Source organism: Grus americana, chromosome 17, assembly GCF_028858705.1.
Source record: "Grus americana isolate bGruAme1 chromosome 17, bGruAme1.mat, whole genome shotgun sequence".
Taxonomy (NCBI): domain Eukaryota; kingdom Metazoa; phylum Chordata; class Aves; order Gruiformes; family Gruidae; genus Grus; species Grus americana.
In genome coordinates, this window is record NC_072868.1 from 2,396,347 (window position 1) to 2,419,785 (window position 23,439).

Consider the following 23,439-nt stretch of genomic DNA (forward strand, 5'->3'; position numbering starts at 1 on the left):
CGCACCATCCTGCTGCCCTCAGGCTGCAGAAGTCACCATAAAAGCAAACCATCCCAACCCACCTGTAAGCTCCAGCTTGAAGCAAAGTGTTTTGGGTGCTGTCTTCTTTCGGGGTGCACCAGTTGGGGCTGATCATCCAGCTGCATTACACATTTGTTCATTTTGGTAAAAAAACCCCCCACAACCCAAAATTATAGAATGGTTTGGGTGGGAAGGGACCTCACAGCCCATCCAGTCCCACCCCCTGCCATGGGCAGGGACACCCTCCACCAGCCCAGGTTGCCCAAAGCCCCATCCAACCTGGCCTTGAACACTGCCAGGGAGCCAGGGGCAGCCACAGCTTCTCTGGGCACCCTGTGCCAGGGCCTCGCCACCCTCACCGGGAAGGATTTCTTCCTGACGTCTCATATAAATCTCCCCTCTTTTAGTTTAACCCCATTCCCCCTTGTCCTGTCACTACACCCCCTGATAAACAGCCCCTCTCCAAAACCAACCACCGCCCCCCCCACCCCCCCGCTCCCTAAAAGCCCTTTTATTAGATCTGCAGTTCCTGTAGCCTTGCTTTGTGACCCTGCCCACGGCAGTGACAATAAACACGGGGGTTGTTTGCTCGCTGCCCTTTCACACCAGGGCAGGGCCGGTTCCCGGAGCCGCTCGGAGCCCCGGTCCGTCCCCCCCCGCCCGTCCCCGCCACCTCCGGTCGCTTTTGCGCCGGCGCCCTCTGGCGGGGGCGGGGGGGTGTGCGCGGGTGCTGCTCTTCCCACCCGGCCCCAGATGTCAGCCGGGCTAAACCCAGGGCAGAACCCGCTCCGAGGGGCCGGGGAGTGCAGGTGTCTCTGTGCACTCTGGGGCCTGGCCGCTGTGTTCGCCCGTCCCTACCCACGCCCGGCGTGCAGCTCCTCGTGGCCGCAGAATCCCCAAGGATACGGGATGCAAGGATAAACGATGAAGAGGCAAGGGGTGGTGGGAGAGGAATGTATGCACAAACAAGAAACCTTGAAATCCAGTCACGCTGGTACGGAACAGGCTTTTCCTCTTCCAGCGCCTGCCGGTGCTCGGGGCAGGGGGATCCCAGCGGAACCTTCTCCTCCACAGATGCTCTGCTGAGCACGGCGCTGCTGCTGAGAGTTTCAGTGGGGACAGACTGACAGATGCACGGCGCTTCAGGCAGCTCCGCGGGAGATGCGTTTTTGTGAGACAAGGGATGTAGCTTGGACTCCGGCGTATGTGCTTTGATTAATTCAGGCCAACCGCCCTTCCCTATCTCATGATAAAACAACCCATTACTTTGTTAATCTCTGCATGGAGATCATTGTAGTGTTTGATCTCTCAGCTGACACAAGCAGCCGAGCCGACTGAAAAGCTCAGTCCCACGCAGAGAGAAGGTTGATGCCTACTGGGCATTTGGCATTCAATGTGCGAGGGGATTTCCCAGCCCTTGGATGAAGTGGAGAGAAGAATACAATCCCTTGTATTTCCTGACTCAGGGAATAACTCAGTCCAGAAAGAAAATGGTACAAGTGGGAGTGATGATCACCTTAATCTCTATTACTCTTCCCTGCAGAGAGAGCCGATAGCCGTCACTCCAAGGAACACGACCATGGAGGAGTGGCAAACAACCTGTCAGGAGCTTCAAGAGACATATCAGTGAGGTCCTGAGTGCCAGGGTTAGACCCCGTTTAGGAACAGGACCTTTTCTGCAGTAAAACACTTCCAATAAACTCTTGAGGACTACAGTCTTTAGGACCAAGTCCCTTCAGGACTACAGTTGTGAGGAATATCAGAAGACACTTCCTGGAGGATGATGGCCATAAATGCCTGCAAGGTGTGCCTTAACATGTGATTGCTCCAGGCAGAAAAGGGCGTAAATACATCCAGTGGTCATGGGAGTGCGGCTCTCAGGAAAAGAGACTTACATATAACTTTATGGTGGCGGGGTTTGGAAAATACTCTCTGGTCATGAGAAGACGTGGAGTTCTTCTCCAGACCTGAGAAAGCATTTGGACAGCAATGCTTTGTGTACAGAACACAAAAGAAAATAGGAACTAAAAGGTTTTGAGACAAAAAAGCAAGGCAAGGATGAACTGGCAGGAGGACTGTAGCTTGACTGTCTCCTGGATTCCAGAGAGCAGACATTGTATATTCTTGTAAACAGAATTGCATTAGAGATAAGTCACCGTAACCAGAGTTTTCCAGTCTGTGGCTTATTGTTCTGCAAAGTTCAACTTTGGACAATAACTTTTGCCCTTTTTTATGCTGCCTGTGTCTCTGCTTTTCTCAAACAGCCCAAAAGTGTCTATCTAATTTAAACCCACTTCTTAAAATTTTGCCAAGAGGTTCAAACCTCTGACTTTGTGTGCATATTCATGCAACTGCAGTCTAATGTAATATTCCCTTAATTGTTTTAAGTTGTTTGAGAGTGATTTTACTCTTTACTCCAGTTGACAACAATGCAGGATCATTTTTGGAGTGGAAAATGGATTTTAGTATGGCTAATTATGGCACATTCCACTTCCTATAAATAATTTACCAGTGCTCTGGCAGTTATTTTCCATTTTTCTCTCAAAACACCGGTGAACACTCTGCCTCAAAAGAAAGCAAGTATAGAACCTATTTTATTATTATTATTATTATTTAATAACTGAAATCAAGAAAAAAGAAACAGCAGAAGGATGGGGAAGAAAATAATGACAGTGAACCTAGCACAGCAGCAGCCTAAGCACTGCTATGTTTTACTAAGTATTGTGAGAAAGAGGAGTAAGGATGAATGTGGGGGTTGGTTTTGAAGTGACTGAGGATTTCACATACTGGGTAGATAAAAGCATGGTGAAAGACAGAAAGAAGAAAACTTGCACTTGGCTTGAACGATGCTAGACTGTGGGCTGGGAGAAGCCTCAAAAACAGGCATTTTGACCAAGTGCTGGATCCTTTGGGAGGAGCTTTCACCACTGTATGAATGCACTGATTAAAATGCAAATTTGGCATTTCAGAAACATGTGTTTGTAAAAGCAAGCCCACAGAAAGGGTTTCAAATCCTCCCCCTTCGGCTATTCCCTGTCCACAGAGCCAGAACTATACCTACACTACCCCTGTCCCTATCAGGCGGGCTTTCAGCTGTGAAGCAGATCTTTGCCCTCACCCTCAGGCTGTGACCGAGTCCTGCAGGCTGCCTCTGTCGGACGCCTCCTCAGAGGGGTGCTGCTTCTCTGGGCTGCTTTGCTAGAAAGCCACCTTCTTCCATACAACTACTTTCTTCTCCAAACCTACTACACCCATTCTCCAGGCTTCGCTAAGAGCACAGACCTGTTTCCTCCAGATTTCCATTGAGGATCCTTCTCGCTATTCCACTCTTACTGGGTGGAAATAGGGCTACAATTCTGTCTTATAGATATCTTAAATGAAGATTAAGTTAAACCTGTGTCAGTGAGTCTAAGCCCAGCTGTTAGCACCACTTATTCCACAGCAATCTTTAGACTAGACATTTTAAATTGAAATTACTTACTGAGAGCAGGATTCAGTGCTACACATAGACTTAGTAAAAACTGACTTACACAAAACTTAAAGCAAAATCTACTTTAAAACTCAATGCTCACTAAAGCCTTAAATCGTGCCTAGACAACCAGCATGGTGGAAGAGTGACATTCACTTTGTACAGAAAGACGTTTGGCCATCACCTAACAGCGGCCAGAATGAAATTCTTCCTTTTGCTCCCCAGGAAATCACACAAACACAGCCAAGATGGAAAGAGCCATGCACCATTCTATAATTTGAAGTTTATTCATCCCAGACTGTGATTGCTTATGACTTTCTGACTGTAACTTGGGTAACTCCATAATACTTCCAGTGCACTCCATTTCTGAGCTTTAAGTATCTGAATCTTAGTGAAGTTAAAATTCTACCTGACATGCTGCTTCATATGTCTCTTTCTTAATATGTCATGACTGTCACTCATCAACAAAAAAAAAAAGAAAAAAAGAAAAAGAAACCTTTTTATCTGTGTGTTTCTGCAAACTCTTTAGCCCAGACTGTGTCTTCATTACCAAAATTCACACAGGATTTTTTTCCCCCCAAGTATCAGATCAAAGACACTAGTTCCAGCTGTTCTTGACCAACTGTTGTAATTGGTGACAACTAACTGACGACTAATGTAGCAGCACTCTTAAGTTTCTGGAACTTATTTAATTCACAAGAAAAGCAAAGAAGAAAATAGAACAGGAAAGTCCTGCATCCTGAAAAGTCTGTCAGCAGAGGAGGGGAAAAAAAATCAATAGAAGGTGATCTCCCAGGCATGCCTTTGATGTTGCAGTGTCTGCAGCCAAGAACTTCAAAGACAGAGTTTTGATTTCTATCTGAAGATCAGGTCGAACTCCAGCATAGCCCTTCTAGCGGTTCCCACTAGCTTTTCCTCTGACATTTTTCAAATATTGTGTATTATGTATGTACACAATATTGAGTTATGTATTATTCATTAGGCAGCCCAACTGGAGAAAATCTCAGAAGTTTTGATCACCAAGTATCTCAGGGTATTTGTCACCAATAATGCTTGGTCCCCAAGTATTACTGACAAAGAAAATGGTGAATCTTATTCTAGAATGTATTAACAGATATGGTACGGATGAGACAATTATGCTGCTCTATTTAGTACTGCCAAAGCCTCCGATGAAAGTATTATGCCCAGTACTGGGCACTGCACTTAAGAAATACATACATGAGTAAGTGAAGTGCAGAAGATAGCAATGAAAATGAGAACAAAAAATTTGATCTCATGAGAAAGGTCGGAGGGGCTGGATTTGCATCTTTTGAAAAAGATGACAAGAAAGGGCACAGCAATATTCGCAAGGCCCGTGGGTTGTCACACAGTGCATTTCTATGTGCTCAGGGGACACTACAACAGGCATTGGATTAAGTCACAGCAGGAAGATGAAGAAATTTTTTTTGTCAGGCACTTGACAGGCTGCAGAGAGAATCTCTGTCCATGGTGGTTGTTAAGAACAGCTTGGACAAAGGTAATTGGGGGTGATATAAAAATATTGTTATTTTTATAAGGATAAAAAGGAGGTTTGGTCCAGGTGAGCGCTGGGCATTGGGCTGTGGGTAGGCCAGTGCAGGCGCAGTCATTAGTGACCCATGTGCTTTGCCTTCATGCCAATGAAAAGTGCTTTGGTGCGAACAGTCTGATGTGACAGGGACATTGAAGCAAACGCTCGCAGCAAAAGAAGGTAGAATAATTTGGTGGGAGACCATCTTCGGTGTTACAGCAACACTGAGTGTGTCTGCTCAGCTTATCAACAGTGTTAAATAGCAGCTGCCTGCAGTACCTGAAAATCCATGGTATCCCTTCGACATAACAGCAAGTGACAGAGACACAAATGCTGCAAATACCCAGGGAAATGTGGCAGTACTGAAGCAAGAAAGGAAAAATATTTTAGTCATACTGGGAAAAGCTAAAACTGATCCTGTCCTGGTGCCTACTGTATCTCCAAACTGATGGCTTTGCATGGAGTGTGCTGGGTGTCCTCATTTTCAACTGGGGCAGGCAGGAAAGGTAGATGGGAGGAAGACCAAGGACAGAAAAGATAGGCAGTCTTTTCTTGAAGGTGATTAAAAAGTGAAATGATACAATGTGCATAATCTCCCACTAGCATAACAAGAATAGTACAAGTTTACAACACATAATGGGAAGTTATGGGACTCCAAAAATGCAAACGGTCTGGAAATACTAAAATGTAAAACACCCTGTAACACTGTTTGGGCTGATGGCTCTGCCTGCTTTAACACTAAATCTCGCATGAAATGGATGACCTTTTAATCTCGAAGAATTGGTTGGGAGGCAGAATTTTAATGCAGACTTCCTGGTAAGTAATTCTGTTGTGTATTAGTGCCATGTTCTTTGATTAGCTAGAATTAGGGAAATGGAATGAGGGACAAGGACTAAGGGATTGGAGCATCTGACACACGAGGAGGAGCTGCGAGCCTAGATTGTTAAACCTGTAGAGAAGGCTCAGGGGATCTTACCAATGTGTATATAGACCGGGTAAACAAGATGGAGCCAGACCCTTCTGGGTGACAGGATAAGGGGCAGCAGTCACAGGTTGAAATACAGGAAATTCTACTTAAACATAGAAAAAAAGTTTCTGATGTGAAGATGGTGGAACAGGTTGCCCAGGGAGACTGTGGTGTCTCCATCCCTGGGAGATGTTAAAAACCCAGCAGGGCAAGGTCCTGAGCAACCTGTTCTGACTCCGCATGAGCAAGCAGGTCGGACAGACGCTCTCCAGAGCTCCTTTCCTACGGCAGCCTGCCATTCCGGGGGAGGAAGGAAGCTCTGCTTTCTAACTGAAGGACAAAGCAGTATTGCGTTTCTCCCCTCCTTTGATCAGTTCTCTCCCTCCCCTGTGCCTCAGCCCTGTCATTTCCTGGTATGTACTCCTCCTACTCGCTTCATGCTTTTGCGCGCAATAAACAAACCTGGGAAAGAAACGCTGCTCTTCTGGTTCCAATAAACCCCGGGAAGAGGCGCCCTGTGAACACCGAGGACGCCTTCAGAGCAGTTCGCGGGGTCCTGCCACGGTTCCCCCCCGCCTCACGCCACCAGCAACGATCGCGGCGGCCGCTACCCGGCTGCTTCGCAGGCCCTTCCACGGCGCAAAGAGCCCGGGGGAGGGGGGGGCTGTTGGAGCCGTGTGGGGCAGCTCGGGGATGCCGAGAGGAAGACGGCTGCACCCGTCAGGCGCCAACCTGGGTGGCGGCCCCGGCGGCGGAGGGAGGGAGGGGCCGCCTCGCTCCCTCCCCGCCCGGTTCCCGCCCGCCGCCGCCTCACGGCTCTCGCCCAGCGGCGCAGGCGCAGCTCCGGAAACGACAACTCCCGGGAGGCGCCGCGGCAGGGCGCGCATGCGCGGCGGGACGGCGCAGGGGAGCACGGCGCGGCGCTGCGGGGGAGGGGAGCGCTGATGCAAGAGGCGAGCGCGGCGGTCGCGGGTACCGGCTGACCGCGTCCCTGAGCGCCCGCCGCTCCGCCCTTCTCTCGCTCCGCTCCGCGCGCGGCCGCAGCCATGTCGGGCGACGAGGTGAGACCCGGCGGCCGCCGCCCTCGGGGAAGCCGGGTTCGAGGCCTGCGCCGCGGCCGGGGCCGCCGCCATGTGGGAGACCGGGCCCGAGGCCTGCGCCGGGCGGCGAGCGGGACCTCCGCCCTGGGGCAGAGCCGGCGCCTCGGTGCTCGGGCGGGCGGCGGCGCGTGGGTCCTGCGGCCCCGCCGGGCGGCCCCGGCCCCTGCCGCGCTCGCCGCCGTCCCTGAGCAGGGGGGGGGGGGCCGCGGCCGCCTCTGGGTGCGGTGGGCGGAGGCCGGGCCGCGGGCGCTGGCGCCTTCCCGGGAGCCTTCTCGGCCTCTGCGCGCCGCGGAGTCCCGCCTGGCCCGCGGCTGCGGTCTGGCTCTGCGTATGGTGGGAAGGCCTAAAGCTCGGCTGGAGCTCCCCATGTTCTGCCGGCGCCCGCCTCTGGCAGAGGGAGGGCCGGGGAGGAAGGCAGGTTTCCCCCCACCCCCTTCTCCATCGTGTTTCGTGCTTTCGTGTAGTCAGTATACTTACTGCTCTCTCTTTCCGGACCTTTAATATCTTGTCTTTTAACCACGAGAGCTAAATAGCTACATCTTAACAAATGATAACTTTGTTTTTTCTGAATCCGATGGTGTTTGCTTAGGCACACTTCAAGGGAAGTAGATACATCTGTCTCAGAGAAATTTTTCAGGTGTTGTAGATGCCGCGTGTTGGCACCTTTACTAATCTCATTTCAATTGCCCTCGTGGGGAAAAGGAAAGCTTTATGTGTATGAGGTTATAAGCACTGATGGATGATTCTATAGCTTGGCTGAATCCATGAGATGGCTGCTTTTGGTCTTCTTTCTGGTGTTGTTTAAAATACCAGTGTGGCTGGTTTCCTCCTGAGCAAAGCGATCACTCTAGCCTCAGAGACAGCAAGTCATAATTTGTCCTGGGTAATACAGGAGAACTAATGTAATTACTAATTATTTTAATGGTAGCCGAGACTGACTTATGCAGCTACTTTAACATCTAGACTGACTTATGCAGCTACTTTAACATCTAGAATGAATGTACTGCATTTTTATGCCTAATCGTGTCCTTGGAACTGCAGTTCTAATGTCTAGGTTGTACTCTGGTTCTAGAAATTAAGACCCGGCAATCCTTGCATCAGATGCTTTCTGTCTCAGGTGATCATAGGACTATAGAGCAGTTTATCTAGAGTTCCCCAATTTGTATTTAGTTTAAGTGTCAGTAAAATTATTTTTCTTGTATAATGCATTTGTTCTGGCATTGAGGCGATACCAGGAATATCTTGTAAAGTTACATCTCTGGATTGCTTTACACAGCAGGCTGACACAGAATAAAAATGGTAGTAGATATCACAGTTGGACTGTCACTGTTAGATCTTCTGGTTAGTGTATTTGTGAGAGTGCGTGAGTGCACACCTTCCAGAACTTCTGTATATCTGGTTGTTAGAAGCCAAATAATTTGTTACCGATGTAAAGTTGGTGAAACTTTTTAAAGCCAATGATCCTATCAAGTTGAGAAGAGTGAAGACAAATTTGCACCTTAAACTGGTATAGGTGTTACAAAACTATGTTTTGTTGCATTAGACTGTAGCTTAAAATTTTTAGAGCTGTATACAAAATGAAACTCTGTGGTAGAAACATCTACTGCCTGAGTGCTGCCCTATGGCACAGCAGAGGCAACACAGGCCCTGTTGGCAAGGGGAAACAGTCCATTATCTATTTCCTTTATTAAAAATCCTACTGTATAGATAGTCCTCCTAGATATCTAAAAGTTCTGCTGGCCCTGTAGTTTTATGAAGCTTCAGGAGATAATATTAGCGAATGCTGTGTTTTGAGCAGCCAGAGGGTTTAGGTGCAGATTGGTATTAATAATTTTGCAATCCATTGTAGACATCAACTCAGTGTAGTGTAAGGATACCTGAACTAACTTTATCAGTGCAGAGTTGCTGTGTGTTTTGTAGACATCCGTGTGTGTATTCAGACTAATGAAATGGGATTTATTTGTGACCTCTGTTAGAATCCCCAGCATTTGCCACTGTCACAGCAGCTTAAAGTAAAGTTGGCTTCTGTCTTGAGAGTTGCATTTGCACTATGAGGCTTAGATTTTATTTTTTTTTTCCCTCTGTTCTTTCGCTTGTTCATTTTCTGTGAGCTGGGATTTTGACTGTGTAGGCATTTGAAATAAGGAATGGATATACGGAGCTGGATGTGAGAAAGACCTGTGTGATCTACAGAAGAGAAAACCCCGTATGGGAATTTGGCTCTGAGAGCAGCAACAGGATGGAAATTTATAACCGTTTCTACACAGGAAAAGCATATTTGGGCTGGGGGCTGCAGTTCCTTCAGTAGAGGGCCTGCAACTTTGTAGAGTTTTTCAGTGCTGAAATGGTATCATAATGCTTTGACTAATCAAACATACTGAATAGAGAAAAGGAATGAAGAAACTTTTGAAATGTCTAGCTCAGGCAAAATGCAGAATAGCCTGCTTATCAGGCTGGTTAGTTTATCTCATGATTTGTTAAAGTGTCTGTGACCTAAGACTCCTGTTTAGTTTTTATTGAAGCCCTTGAACAAAATATTTCAGGCATAGACCTCCTTCTCGGGTTGTGGAACTCTTACATTAGTTTCCTGAGACCAGTTAGCATGTTATGGCTAGGTCTTAGGTTTGACCTGACTGGATGGAGTGGACCTTCAGAGCAGTGCTCTGTTCAAGGCCAGCTACATTTTTTTTTTCAGCATTAAAACAATCTTCTGCATCCAGAAATTGTCCTTGTGTGTTAACTTCAGTTTAGTGCGCTACTAGTGAAGACACATTCTGTCTCTTGTAGACACAAGATATGCTTCATGGTTGTTCAGGATGAAGGATGCCTTTTTCTTTGCAAAGAGTGGTTTGGGGCGGATAGGCTGGTTCCTTCTTAGAAATTATTACACCTGATCTAAGCATAATCTTATGTTTGCTTAATCATGTGAGAAGAAAGAAGACTCTTCAGAGTCTTGCAGAGCTTCCTCACTGAAATGAGTCATGATCTTGAAAATGGTGTTCATGTGCTTGTTCCCGGAGCTGTGTGCTCTTGCCGATGCAGGCAGCTTTCCTTCTGTTTCAGCAGACTGTGGAGATTACAAGAGGAAGCCAGCAGACAGTGTAACTGGTCGTGCACATTCTTTGATTACTGTGCATTACAGGAGCATGATTCATACATGTGTGTGTCTAAGCATTAGAGGGAAGCCCTCTGGCAGAACTTTTTTGAAAATTGTTCTAGTGTAGTGTGCGCATCTAAAGACGCTCTTCAGCAGTTTGAAAGCCTCAAGCTTCAGTGTCCCATATACATGGATGCTTTTTTGTGATGCTGTGCTTCAAACACCCATATCTGCAGTTTACTGCCTTTAATAGAGCCTTTATGAAACATGTAAGTTCCAGAAAATCGGAAGAATATCATAAGAATGTCGTGTGGGAGAATGAGAAGTGCGAGGAAAAGATTGCTTCGTGGAGGGAGGGAAACCGCCAAACTTGTAGGGTGTAACAAAAGAAGTTGGAGAATTGCTCCGTTGATGAAGTGGTGATGTTTTCATGAGTCAGGGTGTGGTGGGTTGAGCCTGGCTGGGGGCCAGGTGCCCACCAGAGCCACTCTCTCACTCCCCTCATTCACCAAACAGGGGAGAAAAAGCATAACGAAATGCTTGCAGGTTGAGATAAGGACAGGGAGAGATCACTCACTAATTATTGTCACGAGCAAAACAGACCAAACTTAGAGAGGGAATTCATCTAATTTATTACTAGGCAAAACAGAGTAGAGGAATGAGAAAATAAAATCAACTCTTAAAACACTTCCCCCCACCCCTCCCATCTTCCCGGGCTCAACTTCACTCCCGGCTTCAACCTTCCCCCCCCTCAGCGGCACAGGGGGACGGGGAATGGGGGTTACGGTCAGTTCATCTCACGGTGTTTCTGCCGCTTCTTCATCCTCAGGGGGAGGACTCCTCTCATCGTTCCCCTGCTCCAGCATGGAGTCCCTCTCACGGGGTGCAGACCTTCAGGAGCAAACTGCTCCAGCGTGGGGTCCCCCACGGGGCCACAAGTCCTGCCAGCAAACCTGCCCTGGCGTGGGCTCCCCTCTTCACGGGTCCACCGGTCCGGCCTGGAACTTGCTCCAGCGTGGGCTTCCCACGGGCCGCAGCCTCCTTCAGGTGTCTCCACCTGCTCCGGCGTGGGGTCCTCCACGGGCTGCAGGTGGAATCGCTACACCCCCTCATCCTTCCTCCATGGGCTGCAGGGGGACAGCCTGCTTCACCATGGCCTTCACCACGGGCTGCAGGGGGATCTCTGCTCCGGCGCCTGGAGCTCCTCCTCCCCCTCCATCTGCACTGACCTGGGTGTCTGCAGAGTTTCTTACATCTTCTCACTCCTCTCTCCGGCTGCAAAAGCTCTCTCCCTCTAAGTGTTTTTCTACTTCTTAAATAAGTTATCACAGAGGCGCTGATTGGCTTGGCCTTGGCCAGCGGCGGGCCCGTCTTGGAGCCGGCTGGCATTGGCTCTGTCAGACACAGGGGGAGCTTCTAGCAGCTTCTCACAGAAGCCACCCCTGTAGCCCCCCCGCTACCAAAACCCTGCCACGCAAACCCAACACATTCCACCCCTCGCCTCTGTGAATCACATATTTAAGAATTATTAAAACATATTCAACAGAAAAACTACACACACACTAATCACATCAACAAGGAAAAAGGAAAAAAATTCCCCCCACCAGAATCAAAGCAACACTATCACAACACTAAACAAGAGTAGACAATACACACAGAATCCACCTCTCGTCCCTTCACCACTATTTCACTCTCAATCTACGTTCAGTCAATGTTTTGCTCGTTACCTCTTCCAATTACTGTCCTTATCTCGATTTTCTCCTGCCCCACGTTGGGCGCCAAAAAGACTGTGGTGGGTTGAGCCTGGCTGGGGGCCAGGTGCCCACCAGAGCCACTCTCTCACTCCCCTCATTCGATAAACAGGGGAGAAAAGGCATAACGAAATGCTTGTAGGTCGAGATAAGGACAGGGAGAGATCACTCACTAATTATCGTCACGAGCAAAACAGACCGAACTGAGAGAGGGAATTCATCTAATTTATTACTAGGCAAAACAGAGTAGAGGAATGAGAAAATAAAATCAACTCTTAAAACACTTCCCCCCACCCCTCCCATCTTCCCGGGCTCAACTTCACTCCCGGCTTCAACCTTCCCCCCCCTCAGCGGCACAGGGGGACGGGGAATGGGGGTTACGGTCAGTTCATCTCACGGTGTTTCTGCCGCTTCTTCATCCTCAGGGGGAGGACTCCTCTCATCGTTCCCCTGCTCCAGCATGGAGTCCCTCTCACGGGGTGCAGACCTTCAGGAGCAAACTGCTCCAGCGTGGGGTCCCCCACGGGGCCACAAGTCCTGCCAGCAAACCTGCCCTGGCGTGGGCTCCCCTCTTCACGGGTCCACCGGTCCGGCCTGGAACTTGCTCCAGCGTGGGCTTCCCACGGGCCGCAGCCTCCTTCAGGTGTCTCCACCTGCTCCGGCGTGGGGTCCTCCACAGGCTGCAGGTGGAATCTCTACACCCCCTCATCCTTCCTCCATGGGCTGCAGGGGGACAGCCTGCTTCACCATGGCCTTCACCACGGGCTGCAGGGGGATCTCTGCTCCGGCGCCTGGAGCTCCTCCTCCCCCTCCATCTGCACTGACCTTGGTGTCTGCAGAGTTTCTTACATCTTCTCACTCCTCTCTCCGGCTGCAAAAGCTCTCTCCCTCTAAGTGTTTTTCTACTTCTTAAATATGTTATCACAGAGGCGCTGATTGGCTTGGCCTTGGCCAGCGGCGGGCCCGTCTTGGAGCCGGCTGGCATTGGCTCTGTCAGACACAGGGGGAGCTTCTAGCAGCTTCTCACAGAAGCCACCCCTGTAGCCCCCCCGCTACCAAAACCCTGCCACGCAAACCCAACACACAGGGTATTCATGATGCTGAATTTTAACTATCTGTGAGAACATGCTTCAATTACTAGATAAGAAAAAATGGAGAGTCTTATTAAGTGTCTAAAATTGTTTGATGTGTTAAATATACACTATGGTGTGAAAATATGGCCAGATGTATGTTACACAACTGACCAGTAGCTACGATGTCAAACTTGCATCTTAAGTGAAAAAAGTAAGAGCATTCCTGTGTTGGAAAACTGAAGAGCTCATGTATTAAATATTTCGGGTCTGCAGGTGATGAATAGGTTAAAAGTGAGTCTTGGGGTTAGTGCCTTCTTCACAGTCAGACTAGGTGAATTAAGCTTCTTCTCTGGCTAAAGAACTCATTAACAGCTTTTAATCGCTTGGTCTCTGAGGTTCAGTTTCCCACCTGTGGGGGAAAAGGACAAAACCTTTGCTATTTCACACCGTTGAGAGCTGTATCACCAGCCCTTTCTAAGTTTCTCCCTAGTCCAGAGCATTCTTGTCAAGAGAGTTGTTGGTAAATCCTGCTCTTTAATATATCTGGCAGTTAATGTGTCTCACAAATGGAAGTACAAAGTAACTGACCCGGAATCAGGCTCTGTGGTATAGGTGTGCTTAATTTTTTTTTTCTGATACTGAGTGGTACAGTGATTGCTTTACCTAGTCTTACTTCAAAGTTTGAGTCCATAATGATAATAAAATGGAGAAGTGGCTGGTAGCTAGTCTGTCAAAGATTCACAGCTTTAATCTATTTTCAGCTGACTAATACATAGATGGTAGGAAACTTGGGCTATCATAGGAAAAGTAGCAGAAACTCTAAACTGTCAGGTAGTCTGCTCTTGTAATTGGTCACATCAGTTATGTCTTGGGACAAGATCTTCGATGTTTTTAAAGAAGCCCATGTAATAGCTCTTTTGAGTCAGCTAACTTGGATTACATTCTTACGGATCTAGAAAAATCCCTAGTTGAGATTGAAGCCAAGGAACAGTCTGGGTAACTGAAGGAATGTTGAGGGAAACTTAAAGGTGTTATAAATATTAAATGGTAGGTGGTTATTATGCTGCTGAGGAACTCTTGACTTTTACAGATGATTTTCGATCCCACTATGAGCAAGAAGAAGAAGAAGAAGAAGAAGCCCTTTATGTTGGATGAGGAAGGAGGGGATACACAAGCAGAAGAGACTCAGCAATCAGAAACAAAAGAAGTTGAACCAGAGCCAACAGAAGACAAAGATGTTGAAGCAGATGAAGAAGACAGCAGGAAGAAAGGTAAAGTGAATCCATGTAGATGACTTTTCAAAGGTAGTCCTTCTGTTTTGAGACTACAAGCCCCATTTCACAAATTTGGCCTCACAGTGTGTAATGCTAAGTCCCTAGTTTTAGAGGTTTGCAAGTAATTGCTGCCCGTTTGGAGGGTGTATTTCCCTCCTGCTTGAAATCATGTTCACGGACATACAGCAAGCTGCTAGTGGCTTATGTAAATTCCAGTTTCCTGACTCAGAGTCTTTTGTGTGAGGCAATGAAAAGAGAATCCCTAAAGTTGTTAGCATGAAGTTTTAGGTCTTCCACATGCAGTTGTTGCAATAATTCCACAATTATGGCTGGTTTTCATTTGAACAATTAAGCAATAGTATGAATAACAGAAATATGGTTAAAAGGGTTTCTAGTTTTTGGACAATTGCGAATGCGGTAACTAGAGTGTTCTTTGGAGTCTTTCAGGAAATAAGCTTGTGATTGCGTGTATAACCTTGCTTTTTAAGTTGAGGCCAATGTCATTTCAAGATGACCTGATTCATGGAATGCTGTTAACTTAAATCCAGTTTGTTGATGCAGTTGGCTCGTGCAGTAGACCAAAGAAAGAATATCTTCCTCCTTCAGTTCTCTTTTTTTTTTTTTTTTAAGCATCTACTATAATCACAGAAGTGGCTAGTTTCTTGTGTACAGCAGAAAGAAAGATTAAGCACTTAAAAAATAAGAAAATGCTGTTAGAACATGCAGAAACTGTAAAATAGTACTGAGGTATTTGAGGGTAGAGAAGCATGACCTCTTTAAAATCTGAAGGATATCTATAGGGGCTACGAATCATTGCTTATATCTTTGAAGATTTGGATATAATTTAGAAATCTTAATGTCTAAACTGTTTCTACAGTTATACTTCTTTTGGCAATCCTTTGTTTTTTAGATGCAACAGATGACCTGGATGATTTAAACTTCTTCAATCAAAAGAAAAAGAAGAAAAAAACAAAAAAGATATTTGATATAGATGAAGCAGAAGAAGGCGTAAAGGTTTGTTTACGCAACTAGGCCATCTGGTCCGGCTGAAAACTTCCTTGCTTTTGTTTTCTTGGGATTGGCAAGTGCAGGAGCTGTTTTGAGTCTGTCATTGTGTCTTAGTGCAGTTAATAATGAAAGTTATGCTTCACTGTGTCTTTCATATATAGTAGGTTCTGCTGAACATGATGCTCCTGCAGGGCTCTTTGCCTAGAAGTGGAAAAAAAAATCTAACTGCTCTGCACAATGAGCAAGTAATTTTGCAGTCTGTAGTAAGGGTTGACTAGCATGAGGGTTAATTGTCTTTTGGGGTGAGAGAAGTAAATGGATGTCAGAAGCCATGCACAGAGTAGTCCTCTAAAGGCCAGTCCTTCAAATAAAGGGTATATATCTGCTAAGAAATCTGTTTTTACTCTGGTGTTTTCTTCAGAAATGATTGGTTACTGTTTTATTTTTTATATTTATTATTTTATTCCAAGTTGTGGTTTTGTATCATGTATCAGTGTAACTGGCAAGCCCAGAGAGCAAAAGGACAGAGAAATGTTATGTGTAAACCTCTTCTTTAGATTCTGCCTTTTGGGGAAGTAAATGTCCCTCTGATCTGCCCCAGTCAGGCAAAATGCTAGCTGTGTGTTCTCTACATGTGCGGAATTGTGATAACAAATTGGACTAGCTGCAGGTAGCACAGCTTTGCCTTACCTTATTGTCTGGCATGTAGGGTGTTTTGTTCCTTTATGCCATAAAATGACTGAATCCTTTAGGTAAGTGTAGCATGACCTTGTTCTTGACCAGCCAGAAGTTAGACCCAGAAGATAAAAATCTAGCCCTGCTTCATGGTAGTAGTGCAGTGCTCTCTTCAACATCCATTGGTTCCGTTCTTATCTGTTATGTTTCAGGATTGTGATGGATATTACTAGTATTCATCTAGCATAGTGTGCTACTAGTGTTATTTCTAATGCTGTGCAGCGGAGATTCATGTTTCATACCATAAACTATAGTCTTCTTTCTTTGCAGGACTTGAAAATTGAAGGAGATGTGCCAGAGGCAGTAGAACCTGAAGATGACCTTGATATCATGCTGGGCAATAAAAAGAAGAAAAAAAAGAATGTGAAGTTTCCAGATGAAGATGAGATAATGGAGAAGGATGAAGGTAAAAGTATAACCTAGCTCAATGAGATGTTGAAAGTGAAATGTAGTTCTTGTTGTAGGTAAATAAGTTCTGTTCAAGTGCCTTTTTTGTTTCAAAATCCATTTTGTTCCCTTTACCACTATACTATTTATCAGAAAAATGTTCTATAAAAGCACTGTATAAATTTGCCAGAAGTGTTAGTGTCCTTTATAGGCAGACAAACAGAGAAGACTTGTGTCCACATCTTAGTGGAATTTTCTTTGATGTACTTTTTAGAAATAGCGTAAGCATGAGGTTAAAGAATGTTTATCTTCTTAATGGATCCCAAACAACTTTCTTTACAGCTTTTGAGGATGAAGATAGCAAAAAAGATGATGGAATTTCTTTTAGCCTTCAGTCAGGACCTGCGTGGGCAGGCTCAGAAAGGGACTACACATATGATGAGGTAATGTTCAAAAGACCTTTTAAAAAGTACTTTCCATGTTGATGTGCATCAGGAGAGCAGAGCCTTATGCTCATATGTCCTATTTCTATCTGAAAATTAAAGGACTTCTAGTTAGAAGCTAATGAACAGAAAATTAACAAAGCACATCTATCACAGTTAATTTTCATATAGGGCACTATTAGTGCTAGTTAAAACACCTCTGCAAATAGGCTGAGGTACTTATAGATTATGAAGTAAACCCTTGGGGAAACAGCTTTTGTAGTTTGCATTTATCAGAACGTTTTTTTAAGTGTGTGTTCAAAAGCATATCGGGAAATGCTAATGGGCAAAGATGGTCTAATATTCATTGTGAACACTGTTTCAGGTTGTTTTTAGAAGTGATGTTCTTCATTTGAGAAACGCAAGACATTTCATGTTGATGTGAATCCCTTTTTTTGCAGTTGCTCAATAGAGTATTTAACATCATGCGGGAAAAAAACCCTGATATGGTAGCTGGAGAAAAGCGAAAATTTGTCATGAAGCCTCCGCAGGTTGTAAGAGTAGGGACCAAGAAAACATCTTTTGTCAACTTTACAGATATCTGCAAATTGTAAGTTTTCTCTGGAGATTTCCCAGGAGTAGGAGATGAATGCACTCTTCTATGCTGTTGGCTGTTGTGTTGAATGCATGTTTTCTGGCAAAAGACTGGCAAACCAGAAGTAAACTGGAAGCTATGTCAATCATACTGCTCATTTCCTCTACGTTTCTCTGTGAGCAGATATTTATGAAGATGATTTATTGAGATAATGTCTTATGCTTAAGTTAGGAAAATGGTTGGCTTGCTACATGGGCCTCATGGACTAAAACTAAACCTTTTGTGAGTTCACTGGCTTTTATCGAGTCTGTTGTTATACAGACAGTATAACTGGTCTGGTCACCGGTGGTATTTATTTGCAAGTCTTGGGTGGGGGGTGAGGAAAGTTCTTTCTAATTTGAGCAGACTACAAATACTGTTCCCTTGGTAAATGGTATAGAGTTCAGTAATTTTTTTACACTGTTTTCTGCAGTGCTTTCTATGTCTTAATTATTTCTTGTGAAGGCAGTTCTATTCTTTGTGGGCACTTCTGGGAATGCATATCTGATTTGTTTCCTAAGTGTGCCAGAAAACAGCCCTGATGAAATCATACTGAGGATCTGGGTAGTATACTAAAGTGAATTTTTAATGGTAGCCAGTGACTTTTTTTTTTTTCCAGAGAATGGCAGGGGAAAAATAAGAGTGGAAAATCTGAAATAGAAAACATATTTTCAATAGTTGCTGTAGTTATGAGTTTGGTTTCGGGGAGGATGATGGGGGTTTTTTGTGGACAGTTCAGCTTTCTTTTGTCCTCGGTCATTGTCTGCTTATGCTCTTTGGTGCAGACTCTCTGGCACTGCCCCCTATTAAACTTGGTAATTTAAGATTGTTTTAGCCTGCCAGTCCTGTATAAATATCAAATTTCTCTGAAGGGGGAAGGTTAAACATATCCTTACTTTATTTTTAGATTACATCGTCAGCCAAAACATCTCCTGGCATTTTTGTTGGCAGAATTGGGTACAAGGTAAGGCTACTGGGCTATGTATGTGCTTGTGCATGTAGGGAGCAGTGGCAACATAGCTGACGTTGACCAAAAATAAAATTTTTGGGTTCAGGTCTGTATGTATGTGCTTGAACATCAGGCTTTTCTTCCCTGCACGTAGGTGCTGTGCTGGGTGATTGAGGAGAGTCCGTCTTAGGGAAGAGGTACAGAGGCCAGCTATTAAGTCCCAGGGAACAGTCTGGGTATGGGTTTGAATTCTCTGTTTGGGACCTTTCTCAGAGATGCTCTGATAGCAGAGCAGTTCATCACAATTGGTGATGTGACTCTGTGGCTTGTATCCATCTAAGGCAGATGATAGATAGCTGGGGAAGAGAGAATGCCCGACTGCCAGATGGCAAGTCTTGTGGGCCTGTACCTAGTTATTCTGTCCGCTGTTGCAGTTAAATCCACCTGTCTCAGCATAAAAACAGTGTTCATCTTGTATGCCTCCTGTTGAAGATCTCGTGCTGTGGTGCTGTACTTTCTGGTTGTCTGTTCATTTCTCTCTTGTAGACTACAATGTTGTTCTATGTAGATGTAGAGAATCAAGGAGTCTAATTGCAACATGTAGATAACAAACACCCATTTGATTGGGCTTTGGAGTCTCTTCAGCTCCAGACGACTTAAACTTAGAAATCATGTGAAAAAACATTCAACTTACTACATCAGAATGGCTAGAAGAGGATCTTACCAGTTATATTACACCTTCCTAGGGAGCTGTCTTGGTCACTTCTGTGAGATAAGCAGGTGTTAGTTAATTCTCAATTCTGTAAAGTTCTTCTGATTGGGTAGCTTAACTGTGAGGCTGATCTCCCCTGGAGTTTGCTGTTACTGCACTGAGGGTTCTGCTTGGGCAAAACTTCCTGAAGTGCCTTCAGAATTTTGCGTTTTTTTTCCACAAAGTAATTCTGGCTTACTCTTATCTTGAAGAATGCATCATTATCTTGCATCATGTTCCTGACTTGTTTTAATGCTTGACGTCTTCTGCAAATCAAATAATTAATTTTTCTTTTAAATTAGTGGCTCAATAGATGGTAACAACCAACTTGTAATCAAAGGAAGATTCCAGCAAAAACAGATAGAAAATGTCTTGAGAAGATATATCAGTAAGTATAACTCCCTTTTCCACTACAGATTTCTCTGACCCCTTTTGATGACCAGTGGCCCGTGTATGGCCCACATGTGTGTGCATGCTGTGGAGATTCTGTCCTAAGAAGCTACAACTTTGCTGCAGCTTTGTAATGGAGTAATGCAAATACAGGTGGTTCTACCGTGGTTATAAGCACATAGGTCGTACTCTGTCCTGGCACTAAAACATACCAAGGTAAACTGTAAGAGCATTTGAGAATTGCTTGTTTTCATCTGACTTTAACCTCTTGGCTTTGAGGACTATGGAAAATAACAGTAATTGTTAATTTTAAAGTTTGTTGTACACATTAATTAACAAATACAGTGTGTGTGTCACTGATGGGTCAAAGGACTCACAGATGATATGTAACAAACAATAGTGCTTTAGTGCTGTGTCTGTACAAGAGTTGCTGATGTCTGGGAGTGCTGTTTCAGCAGAGGAAGTTATGGAATGCCAGTGGGAAATCTTAACCTGTTGTTATGCACTGACACTGATATTTTAAAAATAATAATGTACCATATGAAACCAAGTCTTTATTAACCTGGGAACTAGGGGGAATTTTTAGGTTGCCTCGACATCTGTGGTTTTCATAGTAAGCCACTTCTAAGTTGTTAGATGCATTTGAACAGCTTTTCAAGACAACTGTTAAACTAAAGGCTGAAAAAGTGGTGACTTGTTCGCTGATGATGCGTTATTTTAACTGCAACTTAATTCCTTTTCTGCAGAGGAGTATGTCACCTGTCATACGTGTCGGTCACCAGACACAATCCTACAGAAGGACACCAGATTATATTTCTTGCAGTGTGAGACCTGCCACTCTCGCTGCTCCGTCGCCAGCATCAAAACTGGTTTCCAGGCTGTCACAGGCAAGAGAGCACAGCTCCGTGCCAAAGCTAACTAGTTTGCTAATCAACACTGGATTTTTGCAAAGTGTTCTGGGGAGATATGACTGGACAGGTTTACAATCGGAATGGATTTACCATTGTATTAAAACAAGATTGTAAAAACTACAAGAAATTTGGCTTTTGATTGATTGGTCTGTGAAATCCTTGCAAGATGCAGATCCTCAAGCTGTTCACGTACATTTGTTCATTGATTATATTTTACCAACTGTAAGGAACGTGATGGGAAAGGAGGTGCTTTTTAATCCGTTCAGACTTCTGTAAAACACAAGATAAATTAAAGATACTATAACAGTGAGTGTCTTCGATTTGGATTTTTCCTTCAGTTTCCTCTTTAAACAGTTCATGGGAATGGTTGGTGTGTAGTTCTGCAGATCATGTCACTGAACTATGTCCAAGACCCAGAATAAAGTTTAGGATAAAGGTTATTTTGCTTTTACATAACAAGCTTATTTTTAGCTAGGCTATCACTAAACAGAGAAACCAGTCGCAAAAAGTCACAGGGATGATAAACCAACATGAGAACTGCTCATGCTGTTATAGCCACATTAATATGGGAATGCATTTTGCACAGAAAGTGACATCAGGACATGTTGATACTGCTTAATTAGGCAGAATGTAGCTCTGAGATTGTTCAGACACCATATTGATGCTGAATCTTAACATAGAATTGATAAACTGTACTGTAAGCTTTCATAGTGTCATAGTACTAAATTTTGCAATTTCTAATAGAGAAATGTTTATATTTCTAAAGTCCTGCACTCTTCACCACTTTAAAAAGAATCTAACTAAATGCAGCAAAAAAAAAAAAATACAGGTAACTGTTATGATGGCTGCAACACACTGTCTTATCTAAATCTTGAATTTACAGAAGATACTGCCAAGTAGTTTGAGTTCCAAATTAACTCATTATGCTTCTTGATGGTAACGTGCACTTCTCCCTGCTAGCAGTCAGTATCGGTGATCCGTAGGGGACATGCACAGTGCTGTCCTACCTAGTTTTTCTAGTGCTGTAGAAATTTTGTTACAGCTGCCAAGTACAAGATGCAAACGGGGAGCGAAGTCCTTCTTGAGGACAGTTTTCATGTGCTCGCCAAAGTGGCGCAGGGTCAGGATAAGGTGTAGGAGCTCAGGACCCTGGGCACCTAGCGCTGCAGGTAAGCAGAGTAGCCTCCTCCCCAGAGAAAATGGTGGTAATTTTGAATGCAATTCATCAAATACCAGAAACTGAAGGGTTTCTACCAAGTTTTAATCTTTGTATGTATGTTAATACAGCACACAGTCTTGCTGGGAAGTCACTTACTTGCTATTTGAAAATTTGACAGCACTGTAAGGCAAAAATCAAGGTTTTTATGGTTGGTTTCTTAAAAGCATTTTGAATTTCAAGTGAGCTATAACAAATGTTGGATGTATCTTTAAGTGAATAAAGCCAGGATCAGTGCCTCTTGTAACATTACTGTTGTATTCTTGTTTTTTTCCCTAGCAAATAGGCATTCTCCTGTTGGAAGTAAAACTTTTTGGAGAAGTGCTAGTTGCCTTTTTGTTTTAGCAACTTGCTGTTGGGACACATTGAAATAGCTGAATGACAATGATACTTTCTGGGTTTAAATGCTCGTTTTTTCCTGGGTCAAATATCTTTAACATATTTTAAAAACCATACAGTATGGCCTTGAGCTGGTGCTGTATTTTAGTATATTAAATACAAAGTTTGACTTCAGTATATTTGGATCAAAAATACCAAGTTAATAAAGGAATAAATAATTGTTCAAACCCATCATCTGTGAGCTCTCCTGGCTTACAGGAGAGCTTTATAGGTGTATTTTATAGATGTATTTTGAATCTCTGCATGAAATCCTGAAGGTGTTGGTTTTGATGACCAATGTTGGAGTGAAACATCTAGGCTCTAATTTACCTGTGGAATAACCTCACTGATGCATGAAAGGTCTTCTGTGTCAGATATTAGTTGATTTTTACTTTTTTTTTTTAAACAAACACCTGCCAGTGTACATCAAAAAGGAGTATAGTCTACCACAAGTGGTGTATGAACACAAATGCCTCTTGCTGCTTGTAAGGCTGATGTCGGTTTGAAGTGCAGTTGTGTTCAGAGACAAAAAAGAGTTTTGTACTTCAGCTGAACGTAAGTAAGCAGCTTAAGGATGGAGTTTGTAACAGAGTACGGTGGTAGTTTTATTTGCCTTGGGTCTGCGTGCAGAAACGTATTTGGAGGCAGAACTCAGTTTTCCATGCCTTTTTTTTTTTTCTTCCCCTCTGTGAGCTGAAAGTTGGCTGTATGGAGATATGGGGGCCAGTCTTTTTACCTGAAAGACAGCAGAATGGAATCTTTAAGCTGTTGCAGGTCTGTTCCTTTACAGCAGTGAAGGCGCAACACATCTTTCAGCCCAGAACATGCAAAAGAAAACCTGAGACTTGTCACTGGAGGTCCTAGGAGAACTATGCAGAAGTTGTGTTGCTGTCAGCCTGAAATTTGCTGATATCCTTGTAAGAAGAAGAATCTCTTTATAACCCACTTTTGCCAGGTAAATGCTTTTATCCCCATTGGGTAGTCGGGGGGTGGGAACTCACAGGGTTAGGTGGCCTTGCTCAGGTCACCAAAGTAACCAGCAAAACGAAGACAGATCTAGTTCCCGGGTTCAGTGTGGATGCAGTGGGGTCAGCTACCTTTGAGGTGGTGTGGTTCTGTTTGGTGAAATAACTTCACTATTATGAAAATAAGTGAGATTAAACTTTTCTTGGAAGCTTCTGGCAAGAGCAAGGATTTAATCAAAGCAGTAGTATTTTTATAACCAGAAATGCTGTAAAGAAGAAGCATTTATAAAAGGTTTCCATTGAGAGTGGGGGATTTCTGGGTAGTACTGTGCATGGGTCATCATGGATTGTGTCCTCCAGACACGAACACCACACCCTAAAATCCCTGCTTT

At 44.5% G+C, this 23,439-nt stretch overlaps 1 protein-coding gene and 1 long non-coding RNA gene across 2 annotated transcripts in view; one reads left to right on the plus strand and one right to left on the minus strand.

The window, feature by feature from the left end:
* Positions 1 to 6,737, minus strand: part of LOC129214025 (uncharacterized) — a 38,335-nt gene extending 31,598 nt beyond the window's left edge. The window contains exon 1 of the long non-coding RNA XR_008579605.1: positions 6,469 to 6,737. This is a non-coding gene — a long non-coding RNA (uncharacterized LOC129214025). The remainder of the gene's footprint in view (positions 1 to 6,468) is intronic.
* Positions 6,738 to 6,896: 159 nt separating this feature from the next.
* Positions 6,897 to 21,951, plus strand: EIF2S2 (eukaryotic translation initiation factor 2 subunit beta). Its single transcript, XM_054845012.1, has 9 exons — positions 6,897 to 7,067; positions 14,118 to 14,298; positions 15,212 to 15,315; positions 16,315 to 16,450; positions 16,774 to 16,874; positions 17,315 to 17,463; positions 18,395 to 18,451; positions 19,490 to 19,575; positions 20,324 to 21,951. Exons 1-9 carry the CDS (start codon positions 7,053 to 7,055, stop codon positions 20,497 to 20,499), a joined length of 1,005 nt encoding a protein of 334 aa, XP_054700987.1. The 5' UTR covers positions 6,897 to 7,052; the 3' UTR covers positions 20,500 to 21,951.
* Positions 21,952 to 23,439: the final 1,488 nt, after the last annotated feature.

Excerpts from the sequence above, each read along its gene's own strand:
- EIF2S2 (XM_054845012.1), top strand. Across the intron at positions 16,451-16,773 it reads GATAATGGAGAAGGATGAAG|CTTTTGAGGATGAAGATAGC; the intron begins GTAAAAGTATAA and ends CTTTCTTTACAG. Across the intron at positions 19,576-20,323 it reads TGTCTTGAGAAGATATATCA|AGGAGTATGTCACCTGTCAT; the intron begins GTAAGTATAACT and ends CCTTTTCTGCAG.